The 24954-nt window shown below is 36.7% G+C and overlaps 1 protein-coding gene across 1 annotated transcript in view; it reads right to left on the reverse strand.

The window, feature by feature from the left end:
• The window catches only part of ARL15 (ARF like GTPase 15), a 416790-nt gene that overhangs the window by 209554 nt on the left and 182282 nt on the right, over positions 1 to 24954 (reverse strand). The window contains exon 5 of the mRNA XM_022597630.2: positions 11466 to 11674. Within this exon, the coding sequence (XP_022453338.1) occupies positions 11466 to 11674 (209 nt within the window). The remainder of the gene's footprint in view (positions 1 to 11465; positions 11675 to 24954) is intronic.

A 24954-nucleotide genomic window follows, 5' to 3' on the forward strand; every position in this document is an offset into this window, starting at 1 on the left:
TGTTAGTCATATAATCTTAATTGACAGAGAATGGGTCAAGTAATCTTAACTACAGTTCCTTATAAATTTGTCCATATTCGTGTTCAGACTGAGCCAGAGAAGAGCTGTTGTTCTAAAAATAATTTCAGTGAAAGTAAATCCAGGAATTACAGCCATATCTCTTGCTTAAACATCTTAAAGATATGACATTTTTAATAGCACACATTTTTCAGTTCAGCTTTACTACGGCTAAAGAACCATATGACAAAATCTTGACTAACTAGAATCCAAACAAGAACAAGTACTAAAGGAATTACAATTTTTATATATTCCCTTTTTAACAGATGAAACTACAAAAACACAGATTTGTATCTAGTGTTTTACCAAAAAAAGCAATGTCTAGAGCCTCATATGGAGTTAGTGCAGATTCAACAAAATATTCTATACTTTGTGCATCAACACTGCTAGAACTAATGTTCTAAATAATTAAAGGGCATTGCACATTGAGAAACATTACAGAAAGATGGTATTTCCCTAGGGCAGAAAACTGTGCTGATAAAGTTTAAAAGACAGAAAAAAAAAGACAGAGAGAGCTTTTTGTAGTGTAAAAGAGATAGCTATATTAATAAAAATTTTCTGTTAACTATAACAGGTTCAAGCAATCTAGTGATCTCATGTTAAAAGTCTGTTTTCCCTTTTCACCTAAAAAAATTGAGCTTGTTTGCGTATTAATATAAAAATCATTAAAAGCTATTATTAAGAAAAAACAGAAAGATATCAAGAGCTTTAAAGAAAAAACATCAGGTCGAGATAAAAATTTGGAAATTCAGTATCATTTTTTTATTGCTCCAAACCTGCAGAAACATGCATTTTTACACTTATGAATCTCTACCTACACATTTAAATAATTCAAATATTTAGACTTCACTTTCCAATAAGTTTGACAAGTACCATTTTAAATGAAACTATATTAGAACTGAGTAAAATGTAAATCTTTATATATAACAAGAAAGAAAGGTGTTCTTTCTTAAGAATTTATGTTTTTATGTTTTGGAAAATCGCGCCATTTGTCTGGGCATATGATCTGCTTTTGCATAACAGTAATAACAATAATAACAGTATCAATGATACTATTTACTGCATATTGATTATACCTCTATCTCAAGATCTTTTTTGGTTTATTTTTTCAGGATCCCTCTAATGATTACTCAGTCTTCTCCTCAACGCAATGTGCTAGATCATGATGACAGAATATCTTTCTTTTATAGCACTGTTAACAATTGCAATCTTCAACCAGCTGTTCTCTAAGGATTCCCCTGCCAAGCTCTTATTTTCATTTCATTATTTCTTTGTTCTCCTGTCTAAGCTACACACAAGTTACCCAGATTTTCCACTCTGGCCCCTTTCAGTAAAGACTTCTTTTGGCTTGATAAATCATCAGTCAAAACTACAGTCTAAAAATAAATAATATATTACAAATTCTCCATGTTAAAATTATATCATTCTATGCAACATCCAAATTATTTCACAGTTCATACATAGAACCTTCTTCCCATAAGGCTCAAGTGATTTTACTTATCATTTATGAAAACAATTCCAGTTATTTTACGGAGCTATTTACTGTCAAAACATTCTTTACAAGCATTCTTTTCAAGCTCCATAATCTTATTTCAGGTGTGGAATGAACTAAACTCAGTCAGTCTATACACACACTAATGAGTTCAGACACTTGAATATGTTTAATTGTAAGCCTAAATAAAACAAAATGAAATTCTACTTGAATCTTTTCCTTTACATACGAGTAGAAAACTTGTAGATGTTCTTCTTTTAAAATTTTTGGTCAAAGATTTATATGAAATTTGGATTTCAGAATTTCTAGTAATGAAGTTAAAGACCTTAATAGGCCCAGTCTGGAAGGAACTATGCAGTGCCTGCAAACGGAGATGCTAGCTTTATTCATTCGACTCTTGTAAGAACACCTTGTTGTTTGTACTGAAAGTCTGCACCTTACCTGCATTTGAACCACTAGATACCCCTTTTCTCAAGAAACGAATACTCAAAGTGGGTATGTGAATATTTAAATAAGAGAGTTGTGGCTGCATATGGAATTCTACATAAAGAGATATTACTAAAGAAAGAAAAAGAATGAGTCTAGACACCAGTGAACAAAAGGTAGAAGAGGTTCTATAGACAAATTACTCAGGTGCGGATGAATTCTTTTCTACCAGAGCCCAGGCTCATTGGAAGAGTGGCCACTTCTTAGCACCATTCAGTCTACTGTCTGTACCATTGCCCACGTCTAGTTCATTGTTTTCATCAAAGGCACATGCAATTCATAGGTAAAGAAAAAAACTAAAGTGCCAAGGAGAAAATGCCTGTTTCTGAGCAGCAGAGTAGTCTATTCATCTCAACAGATGAAAGCAGGTATCTTTCATTACGTGTTTTTGTTCTTACAGGAGGAAGTCTAAAAATACATGATTTTCATATTTGTGCTACCACAGCCGAGCTTTTCAAAGTCACTGCCACAAATGGACTGGTTTTCTTACCTGCTTTTTCCATGTTTTAAGTTAAGGATGTCTGCCTCATTATAAACCTTGCTGCTTCCCTAGACTTTCTGTAGTCTGGCTTCGCTGTGATTACTGGTCGAAACCTTTAATTACAGTATATAGTTTGTGCAGCTGCCTGGAAATTGGTCTCAGGGTCAGTGGCTCTTCCCGTTCCCCTCTTTCCATTCTTTTGAAGCAATATTGCTGAACTGGAGGCATTGTTCCAGCTTTTGGCTGTGCTCTGTCTGCTGCACACTATGAATAGCTTTGCAATCACTCTAGCAATTGGTTCTTCAAGTGCCTTTAGGTTGTCAATTGTAATTCATTGGCTCCAGGCACCTTTTCTCTTTTTATTCTCTTGAGGTCTTTTCTTATTTAATTTGCAATAATATTAGGGAATGTCTTCTTCAGACATGTCACTAATGTCTTTCTGATTATGAGGCTTGGTATACATGTGACTTTCATACATCTGCCTGTTAAAATGTTTCACTACTTTCCTTATGTCTGATATGGGATGACAATCTTTGCAGTATCTTGCAAGGAATTTAGCTTAATCTTGAAGTCTTCTTTATAAAGAATAATCTAAAGAATCCGCTGTAAAATACTCTCACTGGAGTTAATTTATGTAATTAGTTGTTATTTTTGTAACTTCCCAAAGGCGTAATTTTTCATTTTTGTAATAAGAATTAAGCTCTCATATTTTCTTCCTAGAATCGTGCTCTATTTTTTTAGTACATACAAATTATAAATTTGAGCTCTTATACAACTGAGAAATAGTTAAGAAATAAAGGGTTCTGACTATTTAGAAATCAATGCCTGTTTTTAGACCCTTTTCAGAAAACCTATCCTCAGACATCTCTTGAGAGATTATATAAAGAAAATATTCAAACTATTCAAAATGAGTTCTGATGGTTCTGCACTAGAGGAAGTTTATTTTTCTTTAGAGAAGAGAATAAATAAACATATCTCTTGATCTATTTAGGAAACAAACAAACAAAAAACCTTTAGTGTATTAAGTCTCAAATCCTTAGCTCTGGATAAGACCCAGCAGATTAACCCCTCTCATTAGTTGTAGCCATCCCAGAGTAACCAAAGGTATTTTTAGGCAGACACTATGTAATAATAATAATGATAATAATTATCATAATGATAATAACTAACACTTATTGTGCTTTTTATCTTCAAAGCACCTTGCTGGCATTAACTATGAGTCTATTTTCAAATAAATTTAACTCGACAAATGTTTTATTAACTTTGTAAGCTATGGAATGTGTAGTAACTGAGTTTCTTTGCAAATGAAATAAATAAATAAAACTAAGAAACAAGGAAATGATTCTGGAAACTTTTGCCTCAGAATCATTTGTTGCCTTTGCTGAAGGAGAGTTAATCAAATACTTATTTTTACAAACTACAAAATGGAAATACAGATATAAAGGGTGAAGTTCACCAGTACAACCAATCAAATACATATTGCTTCAAATAACGAAAAAGTAAAATAATATTGTTTGGATAAAATCAAACTCTAACTGTATTAGTTATGGTTCATTATTGTAAAATATTTATAGGAAGAAAAACTGTTAAATGTAAGAATTTTAAAAATCCTTCTAAGTTTCACAAATGTAATAAATACTTTTATTAATTTATACAGCTAAATTTGTTTTTATTAACTTGAATACATTGCTTTAAAATCATCTCAATTATGTTCCCATAGAGTTTCACCATGTACCATACCAGCCTCCACATGAGAAATATAAACAGTAAAAGACAGTTTGTGATGCTAGCAAGTGAAATAAGCTCTATATGGTTAAAAGACAGGCAATTAATAAAAACATATTAAAATAATATTATTCAGGCAGGATGTCCTCACTTTTTATGAGGGACTTGGGAAGAAAATAGTAACCTGTTGTAAGCAAAGTCCTCAAGTGAACAAATATAAGTACATAAAAAGACATTAAAACAAACTTTTGTAAATATGGTAGTTAACAGATTGAAGCTTTTAAACACTATTAACATGGTTGGAGTGGTGAGGTTTCATAGAAGATGTGGTTCGTGAGCAATATTCAAAGGTCAGGGTTTGATGCAGAGGAAAAGGAAAATTTTTATATTCAAGGATGGAAATAGATGACTCATACTGAGTAAAAGGAGAGTAGGGAAATCTAGACAAAGCTGATGGCATTAAGCCAACAGGGAAGCACATACAGAAAGACTCAGAGGTAGTACTCATTCAAACAACATATAGCGAGCACAGAGACATAAACCAACAAGAACTCCTGTCCTGCAAGTAGCTTGCAATCTTGAAGGGTAGACAGAAAAGTTAATAGGCAATTAATTCTAATCTTTATGATTAGGATAAGACCAGGATGCCTCGGGAAGTCACAAGGAGGGCATCTATCTCAGTCACTGGTATCCAGGAAAACTTGTTGCGACACATAAGCTTTAGGTGGTTTTCCTACGGCAACAGGAATAGTGAGTAGTAGATGAAATGACAGAGAAAAGAAAAGGGAATTCAATTCTCAAGCACATTAACCTGTTAAATCTGTGGTGTTTCATTTGATTCTAGCAAGAATTAGAAGATAACACTGATTTTTAATATGGGTATTGTGAAAAACAGAAAGGAAGTCTGTTCTTTCTGGTCTGTGTTGGGAGATAGGAAGGAAGGGAGGAAGGGAGGAGATGTGGGAATGTAAACAACCAGGGAATTCTGAAAAGTACTACAGGTGGGAGAGCTGGCACTAAACTGTCTGGAGGAGGAAAGTAAGAATTGGAAGAAGTTCCAAAACTTGCCAGCTTTACAGAAAATGAAGATATGCATGTGACTGAATAAAGGAAGAAAGTGGAAAGAAATGGGGGTTTTATAAAAGAACATAATGAATTCGTTTTGCGTATACACTTTATATTTCCAAATGTATTACTTTGTTATCCCACCTAAACAATTTTCTTGATAGAAGGGACCTTTCTTATGTAACATATTTGTTAATGGGAATTTCTTTAGTTTTCAGTGGGCAGGGCATATTCTCATCATATTGCCTGGTGGATGCAAGAAACACAGGTATACAGGGTTCCCTAGAATGGTGAGATCAAGATGGCTAGATTTAGAATCAATGAAATCAAATATACAAATTAATTTTTTTCAAGGAATGCATATAAAAAGAAAAAACACATCAAAATACAATAAAGGGACTTCCTGGTGGCACAGTGGTTAAGAATCTGCCTGCCAATGCAGGAGACATGGGTTCGAGCCCTGGTCGCACATGCCGCAGAGCAACTAAGCCCGTGTACCACAACTACCGAGCCCGCACTCTAGGGCCCACGAGCCACAACTACTGAGCTCGCGTGCCACAACTACTGAAGCCCACGCACCTAGAGCCCGTGCTCTGCAACAAGAGATGCCACTGCAATGAGAAGCCCACACACCACAACGAAGAGTAGCCCCTGCTCACCTCAACTAGAGAAAGCCAGCACGTAGCAACGAAGACCCAACGCAGCCATAAATAAATAAACAAACAAACAAATAAGTAAGTAAGTAAATAAATAAATAAATTTATTATTTTTTTTAAAGTACAATAAATAAAATATTCTGGCTGTTTCAAGTAGTCTCTAAAAGTTGCTCTATAATAATGACACTTTTGTAATTAACTATTGAAATGACTGCAATTTTAGCTTCTCTTGCAAGTGAGTAAACAGTTTCAAGAGATCACTGAGTCATTCAATGGAAAACTAACTTCCAAACGCTCTCATTGTTTCCCCAAGATCAAACTGTAACAGCATGGAGTACATCTGTAAGGAATGGACAAAAAGTAAGTTGTATCTCTTATATCACTTTAGGATAAGTGTACATCCTATAAGGGAGTTTTCAAACTGCTCACACAATGGGTATGTACACTGTTCATACCTATTTCAATACTGAAATCGAATCAGTATTCTAAAATGCTGCCAAGAAGCAGGTCAAGATATTTGGAAGACTCTTAAGATTTAAAGTATACAACACTTTACAATGACTATACCACACACGCACACAAACACACTCATTTCTCTCCATATACAGAAAGTAATATTAAATTACGCTGAGATTTTATGTGATTTAAACACTGCTTTGCACTTCTAATAAAAGATTTGTCATGTAAAATCAGAGATGATATTCATTACTTCATAGAACTACCAGAAAAGAACAGGTCTCCTGTCAAGCAGAGTAAATATAGAAATTTTAAACTAGTGGATTATTTACAGACAAACAGTGTCCAAAAATTTCAATCTTGCAAAACTCTCTCTGGCCCTTTGTAGGAAAGGGGAAAAGTACACGACGTAGAAATAATTATCTATAAACAAGAAGTAATTATATTTAAATGTACTAGTTAAACAACATAAAACATATATTAGCACTCTCTTCCAGAAAATGTCTAGACTAAGAAGTGAGAACTAGATAAACTATTCATGACATGGTGAATACTGAAAGTACTATTCAAAAACATGAATATTGATAATCAAAACAAAACATGGTCTAAAAAAGTAATGTTTATATCATGACAGAAATACAAATACTCTTCTATTCTTCTCAAATAGAACACCACATTCTATGTACATCACAATAACGAACTAAATTACAATTGAGCAAAAACTGAGAAATGCCTGACTACAAATCTCAACTTTAATGCTGACATCCTAATTTACAAGCTGGATTTTCCTATGCTACAATTAATGAGCCATGGAACCAAATAGTGTCATCTGACCTTATAATTCTACTTCAAAATTCTGTTTCACAGTTTTCATCCTTTTTTACATTTTTTAAATTGAAGTACAGTTGATTTACAATGTTGTGTTAGCTTTCATATTTCTTAATATTGGCTTTAATATAAAATATTCAAGTTAACTCAGTATTTTTGATGTATTATTTCTGAAAAAGTTAAATACTTTTGGATTAAGGAGATGAATGAATATCAAATCAGATTAGACTGCTGAAAGGATAAACTATTTCTTTCATGTTGACAAAATGTGTTATTTTATAAGACATGGTAATGCCCAATAAAATGAGAATAAGATTTGAAAAAGCTAGGAGGTAAAAGAATCACCATCAGCAACTGTGTCGAGGGAAAACAGGATTACTTTTATTGGCTACTCTATCAACTTAACTGCTCATAAAATCCTCCTGATCTATTAAATAACTTCAGAACTGAAGTATGCTCTCCTATGGGAGCTGTAAAACAAATTAGATACAATTACAATTCAATACAAATAAAAAACCAACCTATTTACCCTTAAGATGATTCTTGTTTTAGAAAGCTTTATCATTTATATTAGACCAGAATTTTCCCTAATGGATCAAGTGGGTCACTTGACATAATTATAGATTTTCATATTATGTTTTCTACAGAGGAAAATAGTTGATATGAGTAAATTCTGGAAAACTGTGGTAACTACACCTCCCTAAAGTGAATACAACAAACATCTGTTGCAAGGACTGCTTGGCTTTCAGACAGTATGTAAAGGGTGTCCTTTTTCCCAGTGTTTTGTTATTACAAAAAAAAAAGCTTATTATTTGTTAAAAAACATGTTTCTACTATTGAGTCTCAAGGCATAAAATCTTAAAATTCTGGTAAGTTAAACATAGGTCATTGCCAGGTAGGTATATCACAGAAAGGGAAACTATGCAATGCACAAGACTCCACTTGTTTTCTAAAAGGGCAACAAAATAATTGGGCATGTTGCCCTCTGTCAGTGGGTTACATAGTAATTTTAACCATTGTTCCTATCTTAACTTACTTCTCAACACAAACCTAGCAAAACTCACATCATAGAGGAGGGAACTAAATACATAACTTCCTGATGATTTTCATCCTCTGTTGGAATCCAAGTGATAATTCAGCTTTCTCCTTTGGATTTCACCGGCTCCTACCAGCTTCTAAGCTCAGTGGTAACCTGATATCCTCATTAAATGATAAATGAATTCTTAAAGTTTTACTCCAGTGACAGGATAAATAATTGCAAAATTTCTGCATAATGCATTAAGCACAAAATGTAATAATTTCAATGGGAGGAGGGGAAGAATCAACAAGCCTCTATGCCTCGTCTTTTCTTAACTGCATCAAAGAATTGTTCTGTGCTTCTTGGTAAACTGAATGCATTTTCCCTGATTCTGAAAGAACAGAATTTTACCTACAATTCACAGGTATTCTGCAGGGTAAAACACCATCTTTTTAGTATTTGGAAATTCCACAAAGTGCACACAAATGAGCAGGTACAAATGAATAAAAATGTTTATAAGCAACAGAGCAGCGCACAGCACGTAATACCTTTAGGATCAGGAAAGAAAGTAATAAACAGATGACGACTTCTCAACATATTTCAAGTAACACGTAACTTTGCTCACTTCTCAATCTTCTATCTCCTCTTCTACTCGTGCCTACTCCCAACCATTCTGAGGTTACTATTTATAAAAAAGTTTAAGATTCCATTTTTAGGCTAACAATAAGGTATAAACATTCCTAGGAGTACTGCAGCAAAGCATCATAATAACTACACTGAGAAACCTCTGCTGTTCAAGGAATGGGGAAAATAGGAAGCTTCCATTTCTTTCTCTCCCAAATCCAAAGTGAGTTTAAGTACTTCATTATGTTTCGATAAGTTCAAGATCTACAATGGAATTTGTTCATGGATTCAATTAGGGCAGTCTAAAATGTTAACATGCACCTGGCCTAGTACGTGTTTATATAATCATAGGGAAAATGCTTTACATAGAGCAGTCCTCAAAATGGTATTTGCAAATTCCATCACAAGTCAAAATTTTGAGGAAAGTTCATTTAAAATGGATATGAGTAAAAAGGAAAAGTCAAAGTCACATATGTTCCAGTACATACAAGTTTAGAATAATTTTCAAAGTATATCTATGATTACTCTACATTCACAACTTCTTCTTACTAAAAGATGAATCACAAAAAGATAGTTAGTTGCCCTTTTCCTAGGAGACACAGCCAGCCAACACCCACATGGCATACTCCAAAGCAATCAATTGTTAAAAGCTTCCTTTATTCAACGTAGCAGTCTTTAATCCCTATGGAGGATTACCATGGGTCATATATTAGGTTTAAAGAACACATTAGTTTCTTTTTAGGATGTCTATGGAAACATATAAACAGTTTCTTAAATTAAAAAGCAAAAAAAAAAAAATTATATTTTCCACAATGAATCTCAGGATACTAATGCATTTTCAGCAAAGCACCTTATAAACATAAACTAATCTAACATTCATAACTACCCATCATTATACACTATTATATCCACTTTACAGACAGAAAAACTGGTGCTAAGAAGTTAAAAGATGTACCTGAGGTCTTAAGAACAGATCAGGAAGGCACCAATTACAATGCTGAAGATCTGCACATTGATGACTGTCTAAATAGATTTGTATTACTCTTTTTATCTTAATCATTTAATGTTATCCATAAAGTATTTCACAAAATCTAAAAAGGAAAAAGGTGCTAACTACTTAATTCTGAGTGAGGCAACTAAATATACACATAAGCTCTAAAGCTCTATTTAATAAGAAATCCTTGCCTTCTTTACTACTTTTCTAAAATAAATGACAATTCTCTAGATACAGTACCTCCTACACTTCAAATTAATCCCACTCACTTCTCATTTAAAAAAATCACATTATTCCCATTTTACAGGTGAGGAGACAGGCACAGGGACAAAGATATTTGCCCATGGGTCCCACACAAAGTGGGAGAGAGTCTGGAGTTAGAACATGTTATGTCCTGGGCTCCTCATCCATTTTCAGACTAAAGGGCAATGTGGTTTCTATTATTCCGAAGTCACTAAAAGAAGCACACAAGCTATCTACCTTACGTTTGGTAGTGTATATATGTCCATGCCTCTCTCTCGCTTTGTCACAGCTTTGTCACTACCAAACGTAAGGTAGATAGCTAATGGGAAGCAGCCGCATAGCACAGGGAGATCAGCTCGGTGCTCTGTGACCACCTAGAGGGGTGGGATAGGGAGGGTGGGAGGGAGGGAGACGCAAGAGGGAAGAGATATGGGAACATATGTATAACTGATTCACTTTGTTATAAAGCAGAAACTAACACACCATTGTAAAGCAATTATACTCCAATAAAGATGTAAAAAAAAAAAAAAAAGAAGCACACAATTTTTGAAGGGGGGGGCATGGGGGAAGTAATGGAACATATCCTGAAAGTTACAGGTGTAAAGGAATACATCAAAAGTTTTGATTTCACTATTCTTAAGGTTAAAATTCACTATAATTTAAGTTTTGAAAGCTATTCACATATCTTATTACTTTAGTACCATGAATCAGAAACTCTGCTGAGACACTGATTATCTGCCCAGAATTAGTCTCATGCTTTTATAGGAAAGATACAAGCTAAGAAATGAAATTAAATATGGAAGATAAAGAATGGGTCCTTACTAAAAGGTATTTGCTGGCATGGAACTTGCAAGATAAGGCACCACTTTTCAGCCTGGCTGATTACAGAATAGGACCCATTGCTTCTCGTCCACAGTGAGCATTTCAGAGGGACAAGAACACGACATTTGAGGGCAAGTGATGCATGGTAATACGCACGACGCATTCCTTGAAAAGAAGAATGAACTAAGTAAGCTGTCGAGGTAAAAAAAAAAAAAAAAGTTAAATGACCAGGCCTTTAGCCCTTTAAAATAGATGAGAAATCTATTCCTATAAATCCTTTAACTTTCGCTAAACAGTTAAAAAAAAAAAATCTATGGTCTCCAAGTGGGGTTATGGGTGTGAATAATAATTTTTATCAGGTTGATATAGGCTTTCTGTTTTCTAAAAAACTTAGGTCTCATGTTGCAAAACAGTATAACCAGCATATCTCCAACTACAGGAATCTTTTCAGACTCCAACATGGCAGCAAAAGTCAACAAACAAGACAGACAAAGAGCTGTTGCCTTAATGAGACATACCTCTTGTACTGATCGAGCGGCTGGCTTGTCTTGATGATTGGCCAATATTAAAAACGGTAAAGTGCATAACTGTGGGTGCTGAAGAGCTGAGTGCAGTTCATTTCTAGCAGTCTCTAAATCATCTTCTGAAGAGGCACTGTCTAATACAAATATTACCCCTTGCGATCCTTGGTAGTAGCGGCTCCAGTATTTCCGGATATTATCAGCCCCTGTCAAAAACAAAACAAATTCTCTTTTTAAAAACAGCTTTCAGCAACTGAAAAAAGTTCCCAACAGTAATTTCCTATTGGAAACCAATGCGGCTTTAAAAATTAAGTGCGGGGCTTCCCTGGTGGCGCAGTGGTTGAGAGTCCGCCTGCTGATGCAGGCGACACGGGTTTGTGCCCCGGTCCGGGAAGATCCCACATGCCGCGGAGCGGCTGGGCCCGTGAGCCATGGCCGCTGAGCCTGCGCGTCCGGAGCCTGTGCTCCACCACGGGAGAGGCCACAACAGTGAGAGGCCCGCGTACCGCAAAAAACAAAACAAAACAACAACAAAAAAATTAAGTGCAGAGATCACAGATGATGAGAACAAAGGCATTAGAGTCAATGGGTGGATATGGCCTTGAAGGAGAACACTAAAGTTTAAGAGTCATTCTTCATGCCTTTCTTATCAAAATATGGAAGAAAGAATCAGGATAAGTACTTCTTAGACTTAAACACAAAAGAATGTTTTCAGATTTTGCTTAATAGTCCTGAAAAAACTACCCTCTCTACACACTGAGTTTGAGCCTAACTCAGAGAGCAGAATAACCAAGCTGTTCACCAAGGGTTCTCTCCATACCATTAACATTATCTGGTTGACATTTTCTGAGGACTGCTTACACTGATCAGGACAGCCTTTTTTAATTTATCCAGAAAGTTAAAACTATTAGCACAATACCTTTATGTGTCAAAGTGCTAAAGTTTGTAATGATGTGAAATCTTGGCCTTTGGTACATCTGCATAACACCATTTGGCAATGAGCACACTCATGGCCTCAGTCTGATGGGATGTTCATAGAAAAAGATATTGAGATGCTCTTCAGCCAGGGCCAAGTCTTATTCCTTGTCATATTTCCAATATCTAGCATAATGTACAACTCAAAGTTTGATACAGGAATGAGGAAAATGAGGGAAGGAGGAAATGAAATTATACACTAATTAGGCTTCCAACTCTGAGGAAACTGGGGCCAAGAGAGGTGAAGTGACTAAGCTCCATTCATGTGTATAGCAAATCACAAACTTGAGATCTGTGTCTGAGTTAGTAGGCAGCTTGCCCAGGGAGGGCATGGGTATTTCCCATCACATCATGATGAATACTTCCTTTTCTCTGATTCATGAATAGCATGGGCAATTTTTGTGCATATGTGTGTATTGTGGGGGAGGGGGACTTATATAACCAATACAAGTTATTGGTTACATAACAAAAATTAGATATCAAGGAATTTCACCAATTTAGGGCATATAATCAAGTTCTGACCACTCAATAACTATATTTTAGGCATCTCTTGAACATCTAGCTCCTGTGGTAGATATACCGTGCTGAGTGTTAGGGATTCAGAGTAGAGACTGGAGTTGGTGTGCCAGTTGTGTGTCTCTTCCCAGCACTGTCCAGTGACATCACTTTGGTAGCTTGAAAATGGACAGGGTAGGAGTATTTTTCACCAAGAAAAATCAGCAAAAGCTATCTGTCAGGTCTTTTCTTCCCCTGGAGAGCCAATATACCACTAGATGACACTGAGAAGCTCATGTTTTTCTGGGAGAAATAGAATAAAAAACAAAGATTATAATAAAGAGTAATAAAGCACTGTGATAAAGGAACTTATTAGGGTTCTCTGGGAACAAGGGATGAGTCATCTTATCCAGACTGGGCAAGTCTCTTACAAGAGTAATATAAACCAAACAACTACCATTTATTAAGAACTTCTACATTCCAGGCACAGAGCTAAGTATTTTCAAAAAAAAAATAGCTCATACAATTCTTACAACAGTCCTAAGAGGAGGGTGTAATTGACTCAGGCTTTGAAACTTATTTTGAGATGCTAAAATCTGGGGTATCCATCAAAATACTGTGAGAAATAACCAGGGATATAATAAGAACAAGGGCATTTGATGTTGAGCAACCAAAAATATGTAAAGACAGGGGATATGAGCGGGGTTAATGCCTATCAGGCAGGGTCCAACCAAGAGAAGAAAACAAAGAGAGGAAATTTAAGCCAGAGATTATTTAATATAGGGAATTAGTTGCATAAGTGATGGTGGAACTAAGAAAACAATAGGGGCACTGAAATTAGCAACATCTTAGGTCAGGTACCCTACATGCAGAGCCTGAGATGGCATTTCTTAAACACCTGAGTATAGACAGAGTGCTTCAGGAGAAACAAGAGTGAAAGAAGCAAGCCAGAATGGGGGAAGGAGCTACACAAAGGTATGGTTTCAGAAATCTAGCCTCAGTCTGATCCAATGAGCAGTTCTAGAATGTGGACTGAACCACGGAATTTGCCCCATCCAAAAGGCAAGGGGGCTGGGCTGTTACACCCCTGAACAGTCATTGGCTCTGAGCCACCCCTGGGGAACAGGAGAGGGGGCTGGGGCATGATCTCATAATCTCCCCAACATACTTGGTTGAGGCAATTACTGTCAGCCAAGGGCAGGCCTCTGGAGAAGGGTACAGGTGTGAGTCATTAGCAGCCAATACCCGCAGCAGCTGGGAGATGGATGCACTGGCCCAGTAAAGGAGATCTGGGTAGGGTACCAACAACATCTGCTACAGGCTACATCCAGACATTATCCATATGGGAGAGAAACATCCATAAGCTTGAAGAACAAAAGTAGGGACAGTGTTACCTGGTGGTAAATGTTTAAAATAACAAAAATGCTGTGCGCACATGTATCCATACACAAGCTTTTTATACATTTTACCTACATAAAGGACGTGTAGCACACAATTTTCATATAATAAGAATAGATGCAACATGCTTTATCATAAATTCTATAGACCTCATTAGTGCTCACAGAATGCTTTCATTGATTTCGCCAAACTTTTGTATCCATAGCCAACCAGCAGTTGAGGTTGACCAACTCCAGTTCTGAAATAAATGTTGGTTGTGCTAAGTGTTTACATGTATTAAGTCACTGGCCCATGACAGTCTTATGAGGTAGGTACTTTTATCACTCTCATTTTATCAATAAGGAAATCAAGACACAAAACAATTACATCATGTGTCCAAGGCTAAGCAACTAGGAATATATTTAGGTCTACTGTGATTGAAATACAAGGATCATCGACCAGAAAGGTGACAAAGCTAAATAAAGAACTCTACTACCACATAAGCCAAGAGGGGGAAAAAGGGAACCTGTTAGAATAAAAGGTACCTAAGTGCTTATATATATTAATGCTTAGAGTGGGAACCTATCCAAGAGCATTTCCCAACCAATTAATTCGATGAATAGTATTACTGTCTATTCTATACAAGTCACTGAGCTAGGACCAACAAGAAGTATTTAGAAAGCCATTATTCTTCTTAGCTCAAACCCTCAAAGCCTGTAAAGTAATGCTGGTTACTATAAGGTCTGCAAATGTATGAGAGGAAAAAAACATGGCCATAGCATTGGAGTGTATCCAGGGAGTGAAGTATAGGAGAAGAATACTAGATGCATGATTTAATGGAACTTGTTCACTGGAAATATGTGGGACATACTGGAAATCCAACTTGTGAAGTCATCTTTCAACAAGAAGCTATTTTCACCTGTCACATTTAGGAGCCCATAAGGAACCTAGTGAGATAAAATGACAGTCCCAGGACTGTGTTGGTGGATGAAACAAACCCAAATACCATAACTTTTAAAAATGCCCTGTATATGACATAATATATGAATGTTATTAATATTGCAAAGACCCTTTTCGTTAATCTCCTGCTACACAGTCATCTGCCCAATCTCAGCATTTCTGACTTTCATCACAAGCAGTGAGCTTGGAATTGTAAGTTTCAGTTCAGCCTCCCACACAACAGCTTTAGTGAGTAGCAGCCTCAACCCAGATCTGGGCCGAGGAAACCAGGAACAGGGTGATGGTTGGGATACAGCTGTTCAGTCCAGCTGAGTGGGCCTTAAGTTCACTCACCAACTTCAAATGAGAAATGGATGTGTCATCCACCCAGCTGCCAGGTGCTTTGAGAAGTGAACCTAACTGGGGAAATTCGGAACACCTGTTTGATTGCCCACATTCCATCATTCCTAACCTACAAACCAAATCCACACAGGGTAACACACACAGGACAGCATATCTAACAGTAGTCTGAGCCTGCTCTTATCCTAATGACTGGCAATTGTGTGCTCTGTGTCCCTGAAATTACAATTGTTATATAAAAAGGATAAATACCAAACTCAAGCCTGATCTATCCTTTGTTCATTTAGATTAAAAATCAAAGGGGTGGTCTAAACAGTAGAGAGCTTGGGTGGAAGGTGCTGTCGAATGTCCTCATTACCCAAGATCTGAGATCTCCTTACTGAGGGTTGTAAGGAAGTCTTGGGAATCTGAGAGTTCATTCTGAGAGCCAATCAATTAGGATAGCCTGGTTCAAGATACCACAACAAGAGCAGTGATAGAAGACAGGAGCATAATGTCCTCATTGGGCAGGTTCATTTCTATGGCACAGCATGTACTTGTTAATTCCTTAATTCATTCCTCTAATGGATATCTACTGAGCACCAGGCATCGTCTTAGGTGCTGGGACACAGAAGTAAACAAAACAAGACCAAACTTTCAGTCTTCATAAGGCTTACATTCTTTACCAGCAGAGTCAGTCTACCATTATAGAGGTTAAAAATGCCAGGTACTGGTATTTCCAGCCTCTGTCTCTTGCAGCATGGACATCTGATTCAGTTCTGGTGAAAGAGGACTCGACAAAAGTCTGCTGGGAGCTTTTGGAAAAGATTTTGCTCCTCATTAAAAAGATAGATGCCCAAAGAGAGACGCCTCTTTCTTCTACTGTTTAGATTTCATTAGGTGATCAGGTGATGCTTTGAACAGTGTTAGCCTCCTAGCAACCTTAAAGGAGACACACCAACATATTGAGGACATCAGAATAGAAAGACAGAAAGAACCTGGGACCTTGAGAACAGTGCTGAGCAGCAGAACTTATCCCCAGTTCTGTATTATAAGAACTCATTCTGTGAGCACAGTACATGCCAATTATTCAAGCCAATTTTAGAAGACTATTTTGTTATTTGCAGCCAAAAAGATGCTTAGTTCCCTCATGGTAAATTAATATGCTATGAATAAGTTCATTAAAAGAGTTGCTCTTTGAAAGGTGGACCCAATAAGCTAAAAAACAAACAAACAAACCAGGAATATGCAGGAGTCAGCTACAACAATAAAATAGTTGCTCCAAGTTTTCCCTATGGAAAATCTGATCTCTAGACCAGTGATGTCCTACTGACCTTTTGTGATGGAAAAAAACAAAAAAATTCTACATCTATACTTGCCAACATGGTAGCCACTAGCCACACATGGCAATTGGGCGCTTGAAATGTGGTCAGTGCAACCGAAGAACTGAATTTTTAATTTTATTTAAATTTACTTGGTTTTGCCCAAGGCACTCAGCAGCCAGAGAACGCTCCCAGACAAAGAATTCCAAGAGGTTTAAGTTGTTGAAAGTCAGTCTGGTGCTCATGGAAATGGGGTTATGGGGGACACCAACAAAGCCTCCCTCAGCTACCCCCCCAAAATAGCATATAAATGTCAATTTAGGCCATGTGACTAGATGTTGGCTCATGAGCAGAAAACACACACACACAAAAAAAATAAAATCATTATTATGTGTAAATAAATATCCAAGACTTGGTTTATGTAATTATCCATATACTTTCGGGCAGAAGAAGGAGCCATTCTCAAAGAGTGTTCTTCAAGACTCTTTCTGGAGACCCAGGAATCAACACTGTTTTTATAATTAGAATAAGACGTTATTTGCTATTTTCACCACACTGACATTTTTGCTAATGGTGCAAAACAAAGGTGAATAAATTTGCGGGTAACCTAACATGATCAGAAGTGCTGGCTTCAAACTAGTAGTCACTGTATCCTTGACCACCATGTATTTTCCAGGGCGGGGAGCAAGTTTCACCTAAGAATGAACTTAATAAAGCAGTAAAAAGTTTTATCAAATTAACTCTTAAACATGTTTTTTTAAAAAAAACTAAATGAGAAGCAGTCAAAAAGCATTTTTGCTACACACCAAAGCACATGGTTGTTTGGAGGTTAAGCACTGGTGCAACTGAGTTGTGAGCTAAACTAGTCGTTTTTATTTTGCTGGAATCCCGTTTTTACTTGAAATTTCAACTGACAAACTATGATTATATTCAGTCTTGAGTATTTGATAGACATTTTCTCAAAAATGATTACATAAGCCTGTAACTTCAAGGAAAACAACTGAAAGTATTTGTTGTCAGTGGTAAAATTTGTTTTCAAGCCAAAACTAGAATTTGGGGAAAATGTTTGCATCACTGAGATCTTGATAGCTTCTCAATGACGAGATTGGTGATGATATTAATAGATATGTATTATAAAATGTTTCAACATTTGGAAGATCTACCTAACTTAATGAATCAATATTTCCCAAATGACCAATGCATTATGGTACAAAACCATGCATAGATTAAAAAAAAACACACTCGAAGCACAAGACTGATCATTGGATGTTACGTAACTGAATACAAAAAGTGCATGGATGTGGTTTTCAGATTCCACATCGCAAATGACCTTTAAAAACTACCACTTGTTAAAGAATTCCAGTGTTGTATGAAAGAAAACGATCAGCAATCATCCGAACAGGCTATTAAGATACATCTTCCTTTTTGAATTTATCTGTGTGAGGCTAGAATTTTTTCACTCCAACCCAAATAACACATAGCAACAGACTAAATGTAGAAGCTGCTATGAGAATCCGGTCCTCTTCTACTAAGCCAGACATTAAGGAGATTTGCCACTGTTCTCAAATATTTTTGTTTGTTTTGGAAACTGTTAATTTACATTAAAACATTTTTTTAATATTGATGTGTAATGGGTTTATTGTTACTTTTAAAGGAATTGAAGAATTTTAAAAAAATTTATCAGCTTTAATTCCTAACATGGCAAATATTGATATATATCAATATCGACACATACATATAAGCTACATAAATAAAAACCCTCTGAGGTCTCAATAATTTAAGAGAATAAAGGCCCTGAGATCCCACAGAAGTTTTAAGAATTGTAGATACTAATTACCTTTAATATGCAAAAGAAACTTAATGGTCTCTTTAAGACCTACTAAAATTTGGCATAAATTCAGAGCTGTTTTCCAACAGAAATAAAGATGTTACTCTGAATTATCTTTACTCTCCCCTGACTGTCTCCTGTCCAAAGATAGGCCAGCCGGAGCTGGGAGCAAAATCTCAAAATTAAGAGGTCCATATAGGAGTCATACTAATCCCCTTGGTCTCATTGTGTTGGAATTCTAACCCAGTGGTCACATGCTTCCACGCTTAGAAAGATTCTCATAAAGTGAGCAGCCCAGGAGATTCTGAGGCAGGTTGTCCTCAGCTTATCTTTGGCAAAACAAAGTTCTAAAGGCTATACAAGCTGATACACCAACTGCCCTCTTTTCTTCTTATCCTCAACAAGCATCCTGGATGCCTGTCTGTATTACTCTAAACACAGTTTTACATCATTACCTTCAAAGTCAAGTCCTAACAACTGTACTTGAGGACTATTATGCCTGCTATCCGATAGCTGCCCTGCTCCTATGTTCTCCCTCTGGTTCACACTCTCATGACTTTCTGTCTGGATCATCAGAATGACATTCTAACTGGTCTCCTCACTTCTGTCCTGGCAGTGATACAATGAACTTACTAATACTGGTCCAGAAAACTAGCTCAGATTATACCATCATTCCGCTCAAAAATATTTAATGCCTATAACTTGCAATTCCCAAACTCCTTGATTTAGCATTTACAGTTCTCCATGATGTAGCTCCAACTGGCCATTCCTACCTCATTTCTCCATTACACTCCTGTACACTCCACAAATGCAACTTTTGCTCTCCTGGACCAGATTCAGGCTTTTCACCTTCACCTTGATTGTGTTATCCCCTCTGCCTGGAGTTTCTAACCATGTCAGTTCTCCCCTCAGCTCTTGTTCATTTAAATTGCTAGATGCCCTTCAAGGGCCAGATCAAACATCACCTATTCCACCAAGCCTTATGTGATCTTCCACCTGGAAATAACTTCTCCGAAAGTTTTAGGTTACTTCTCTTGTTTCTGTTCATAACCCTTCCCACCCTGTAGCATTCATTGTTAGCTGAATGCATATTTCATCTTCCTGGTTAGACTGAAAGAGCCATATGGGAGTTTTGCACATTTATGTGTCTCATTAACTCCATACTTTGAGTGAATCCAACATGAAGTCTTACACATACTGGGCACTCAATCAGTATTTTTTAAATGAACTGAGTAACCTTTTATAAAACATTTATTCAGATTTCTCAAACGCAGAATGTAGAATTTACCTAAAAAAATCACTCCATGATACAGAAATAATTTATCTTTTTGGTTGATGGTGGTAGTTTGTTGGTTTACAGTTATTAGCATGTAATTTTTATGTTTATGGCACATACCCAGTTCTGCAAGAAATTTCTCAGCCAACATCTGATATTAAAAACTTTTTAAAAAACACATACACAACAAAACCTCACTCTGCTTATTGCTTAGCCTTTCTCAGAGTTCTGTTTTAGTGTTTGGAAATGTGCATCCATGATGCAGCATGTACTAAGCCCCGTACTGAAAAGTAAGAGCATTACCCTATGCTCAGTGTGATCCTTTTTGATCCTATCCTATTTGTGATCCCTTGCCCTGTCCTGGTGCCCAACAGAACCAGCAGCCATGAGAAACTGAAAGCATGGAAAGAAAACACTGTGAGAAGAGCTCTGGGAAAATATTCCCTTCTGTGCTCCTGTAAAAGCCAAGGGCTGACTCCCTAGAAGATCCACAACCCCCAGGGTGATCACGATTTGCATGGCTCCAAATAGAAAACAGCAAATTCCTGAGCTATTGGCATAACACAAAAAGTAAAGCACATTTGTAGTATTCTGGAAACTCTGGTGGCTGGAGTAGAAAAGCTAGTATGGGAACGATTTTGTTGAAATTGCCATTGACCAAAGCAACCAACTGGGGAAAGCCAAACAGGAATTTTCTGGCTGAAGTGGAAGATGTTTGTTACATACTCAGGGTGAAATAAGATCTTTTAATACCGTGGAAATGCTATTGCATTCTAGCACAGCTTGCCATTTCTCCCTTAGCAATATTTCTTTTTATTGCAGACTTTAACTTACCAACTATATGACAAAATTGACAGAGATAACGTGAGGTTCCAGATGAACACAAATTCACAGCCCACAGAAAAAAGCTTAAAACTATCTAATGGCTCATCCTATATAACAATAAAGAATAATTAGAGTAACAGATTATAAGCCTTGGCACTCAAAGATAGATATCAGTTTCTCACTTTAAAGGTAACTTCTCTGTGATTAATTTGACCCCAAACAAGTTATTACTATATAACCTACTCATTGTAATAAGTACTATATAACCTACTCATGTAATAAAACCTTAAGAGAATTCTGCTTGGTCTACAATGCTTATTTGATCCCACCCACATCTACCCTTTCTTGACACTCCCTGTCATTCTTAATGGAAATGCTTACCAAAGGGACAATGAAGTTTTCCTTTGTGGACTATTCCGTTGGTTCTATTAGTTGTCACCCTATTGATTCCGGAAATATAGCCAAGATCCATGTTTAGCCTTAAGCATAAAATAGTGAATGGCAAGGGAAAGTCTAGACTTTCTGGGCAGTGTTTAATAATGTACAAAAGCTAACATGCGGATGGTCCTCAACTTACTATGGTTAAGCTTACAATTTTTCAACTTTACAATGTTGCGACAGTGATATACATTCAGTAGAAATCATACCTTAATTTTTTTTTTTTTTACATCTTTGTTGGAGTATAATTGCTTTACAATGGTGTGTTAGTTTCTGCTTTATAACAAAGTGAATCAGTTATACATATACATATGTTCCCATATCTCTTCCCTCTTGCGTCTCCCTCCCTCCCACCCTCCCTATCCCACCCCTCTAGGTGGTCACAGAGCACTGAGCTGATCTCCCTGTGCCATGCGGCTGCTTCCCACTAGCTATCTACCTTACGTTTGGTAGTGTATATATGTCCATGCCTCTCTCTCGCTTTGTCCATACCTTAATTTTTAATTTTCATCTGTTCCCGGGCTGGTGACATGCCCTATGATACTTTCTTCTTGATGCTGGGCGGCAGTAATGAGCCTTGGCTAACAGTCAGCCACGTGATCACGAGGGTAAACACCTGATACACTTACAACCATTCTGTACCCAGATTAGCATTCTGCTTTTCACTTTCAGTACAGTATTCAATAAGTTACATGAGATGTTCCGTTCTTTATTATAAAATAGGCTTTCTGTTGGATGATTTTGCCCAACTGCAGGCTAACGTATGTGTTCTAAGCACATTTAAGACAAGCTAGGCTTAGCCGTGCTGTTTGGTAGGTGTATTAAACACATTTTTGACAAAATTATTTTCAATTTACAATGGGTATATTGGGACATAACCCTATCGTAAATCGAGGAAGATCTGTACATTATAATTTGAATTATGTAATTGGACAAATCAATGCACTTTACAAATCATAAATAAATATGGACAGCTGTCATCTTAGGGATCAGATATATTCCAAAACTTTCAGAAGGTTCCAATTTTTTCAGATTTTTGGTACACAATTTTCCTTGAAAACAAGGCAATGCACTGGTGTTGGGGTCAGTCCTGACAGGCAGGCCAGCTCTGACAGAGAATACGACAGTAGAATGACAAACAGCATGGACTCTGAAGTCACTGGGTTCGAAATCCAGTTCTGCCACATGTCATCATAGTGACCTTGGATAATCAACTTAATTGTTCTAAGCCTGGGCTTCCCTTTCAATGAAAGGGAGAAAATAATACTTAGGTACCTCATAGGATTCTAGAGATTAAATGAGATAACTCATGTGACATAGTGCTTGGAATATTCCAAATGTTCACTAAGTGTTAACTATTATATTCTTATTATTGTTACTATTATTATTTGGCCACCATTTAAGCCTATAACTTATCGGACTACGGAACTAACCTGAGTTCTAAGATCTGGTAGTAAAAGTGCTGAAAGAAACAGCCAAAGAAGGATAATAGATTCCTCTGCAATTTCCAATATACCCAATTTTATAAAAATAAACCAAGTTTTTATTGGGGGTGGATACTTTCCTCTTTTCTAGTAACTTTATTCTATATCCGACCCCTCCTGCAGCCCCTAGTACTTTATATTCCTCAATTTCTTCCTCCCCTATGGCTGTCCACATTTCTTCGCCCCAACACCAAAAAAGGAGGTTTCTCCTGTTGAGATGAAAGTACCTTCCTTCAGTTAGATTTCAGCACAACAGTGATTAATCAACTTAACACTAAGGTGACACTTTCATATATTTTATATGAAAAACCCCAAATTAATCACTAATACAAAGTGAGCTCGTGTGCGAGAGTTGATGTTGTCTACAAGGCTGATGCATGGAATACACACACACGTGCATACACACACACAGAAAGCTATTACTACCCTGTACACGCCCCTCCCTTTTGCTATAAAGGCACAGATGATCACATATCGCTGCACGCCAGTGATACTTCCAGTGGCTCATGTGGCTACGCTCGTGAGAGCTCAGGAAGTATGTAGGAGTTAAGGGAGGGGCTGCCATTGGTAGGCAAGTGCTCTCTCTGTCTTTTACTCTGAACAGGACTCCTTTTAAATAAAATGTAGTTGGATTATGAACAGGAAAAAGGCAAACGAATCTCAGCACAAAATGGGCTCTTTCCCTCAGGCATTCTTACAACTGTTTATAACCCACTTTCTCACAGTTTTTCCATTGCTTTTACGAAAAGACACCATTTTCACAAGGTACTACGTACATAGCTCTACAAATCAACTTTGCTAAAAATCCCCAAGCTCTTCCTCGTTAGGCAGGTTCACCACTGTGCCTCCAGGGGTCTGGGCAGACTCTGGCACCAGGCAGGTGCTCAAGATTTGTTGATTAAGTCAATTAATAAGTGGATGAAAGAATGAATATGTAGGTTATTTGCCCATAGATGTGAATATAAGCAGTCTCATATTTTAATACAGTTTAAAATATAGCAACAATTACTATATATTAAAACAAGACTAGCCTACCACATCATATATACTATTAAACAGATTTCTTCACATGTAACTATATTACTACATCAGTAATTGCCAACCTTCTGTCTTCCATGCTGTGGGATGTCTCCAATTATCTCGAGAGGCAAGTGGAGCTCTCAAAATGAAATTAATTTTAATTAACTTTTAAAATGTAAGCGTGTATGGGAACAGAGGGTTACACAAAATAGTGTCACAGCATAAAAAGATTAGGAATTAGTGCACTAGCCAAAGAGAAGACAAAAGAGTTTGAAACATTGCCTGAGGTCAAGCATTTCACTTCTAAATAGTTTCCCATGAAGAACACACTCAAAAGAAAAGAGACAGTGCAATTTAAATGATCCTAAGCCTACTACTGTTTTATTTAGATGGGGATAGTTAAAGACTATATTTGCCTGAGGACAGAGGACAGACTACATGAAAAGAAATATTTCTTAGGTATCCAGTACAGTCCCACCATGCTGAATTTTCTTAAAACTCTGACATTAGCTTGGGACTTATATTCATAGCTGACTAATGAGGACACATCACTCCTTTCATGCCCTTCTTATTTGAGATAAGTGAAAACAATTAAAGGGTAGACATGCATAATAGTATGCCGATCTGACACAGGATCAAGGTCCTTAAAAAAAATGTTTTCAACACACTTATCATAGACTTGTTGCTATTCTGAATAATGTCTCCTATAAGAAAATGGCTAAGCCATTTTTTTTTTAAACTTAGGAAAGAAAAACATAGTACCCCTTCCACCTTGATTCTTTGGTTTGTATCCTTCAAGATTTCTCTCTCCCTTAATTAGAAAAATAATGGTCTTGCTATAAACCTCAAGAATCAGGTCATTTCATCAAATAGGCACACATACACATGCACGAACACAGTCTCTTAGCACACAAATCAATCCAAGGTCATACATCCTTGTAAATAATGAATGTCTAAGCAACTATTTCTGTACGACAATAGGAAGCATTAAGAGAAATGACCCATGTTTTACATCGCCATAAAGCCAGACACCACATTTTCTCTTTCTTTATACTTGCCATAATGAAGTCATAGATACTCAATACATGATTTTTGGATTTACATGAAGAGGGTTCTATCAGGAACAGCATACGGTTGTCCCTATATAAACAGCCAAAGCCTCACAGAA

Source organism: Delphinapterus leucas, chromosome 3 (assembly GCF_059928025.1).
Source record: "Delphinapterus leucas isolate spDelLeu-1000000601 "Yukka" chromosome 3, BTC_Dleu_Yukka2, whole genome shotgun sequence".
In the NCBI taxonomy this organism is placed as follows: domain Eukaryota; kingdom Metazoa; phylum Chordata; class Mammalia; order Artiodactyla; family Monodontidae; genus Delphinapterus; species Delphinapterus leucas.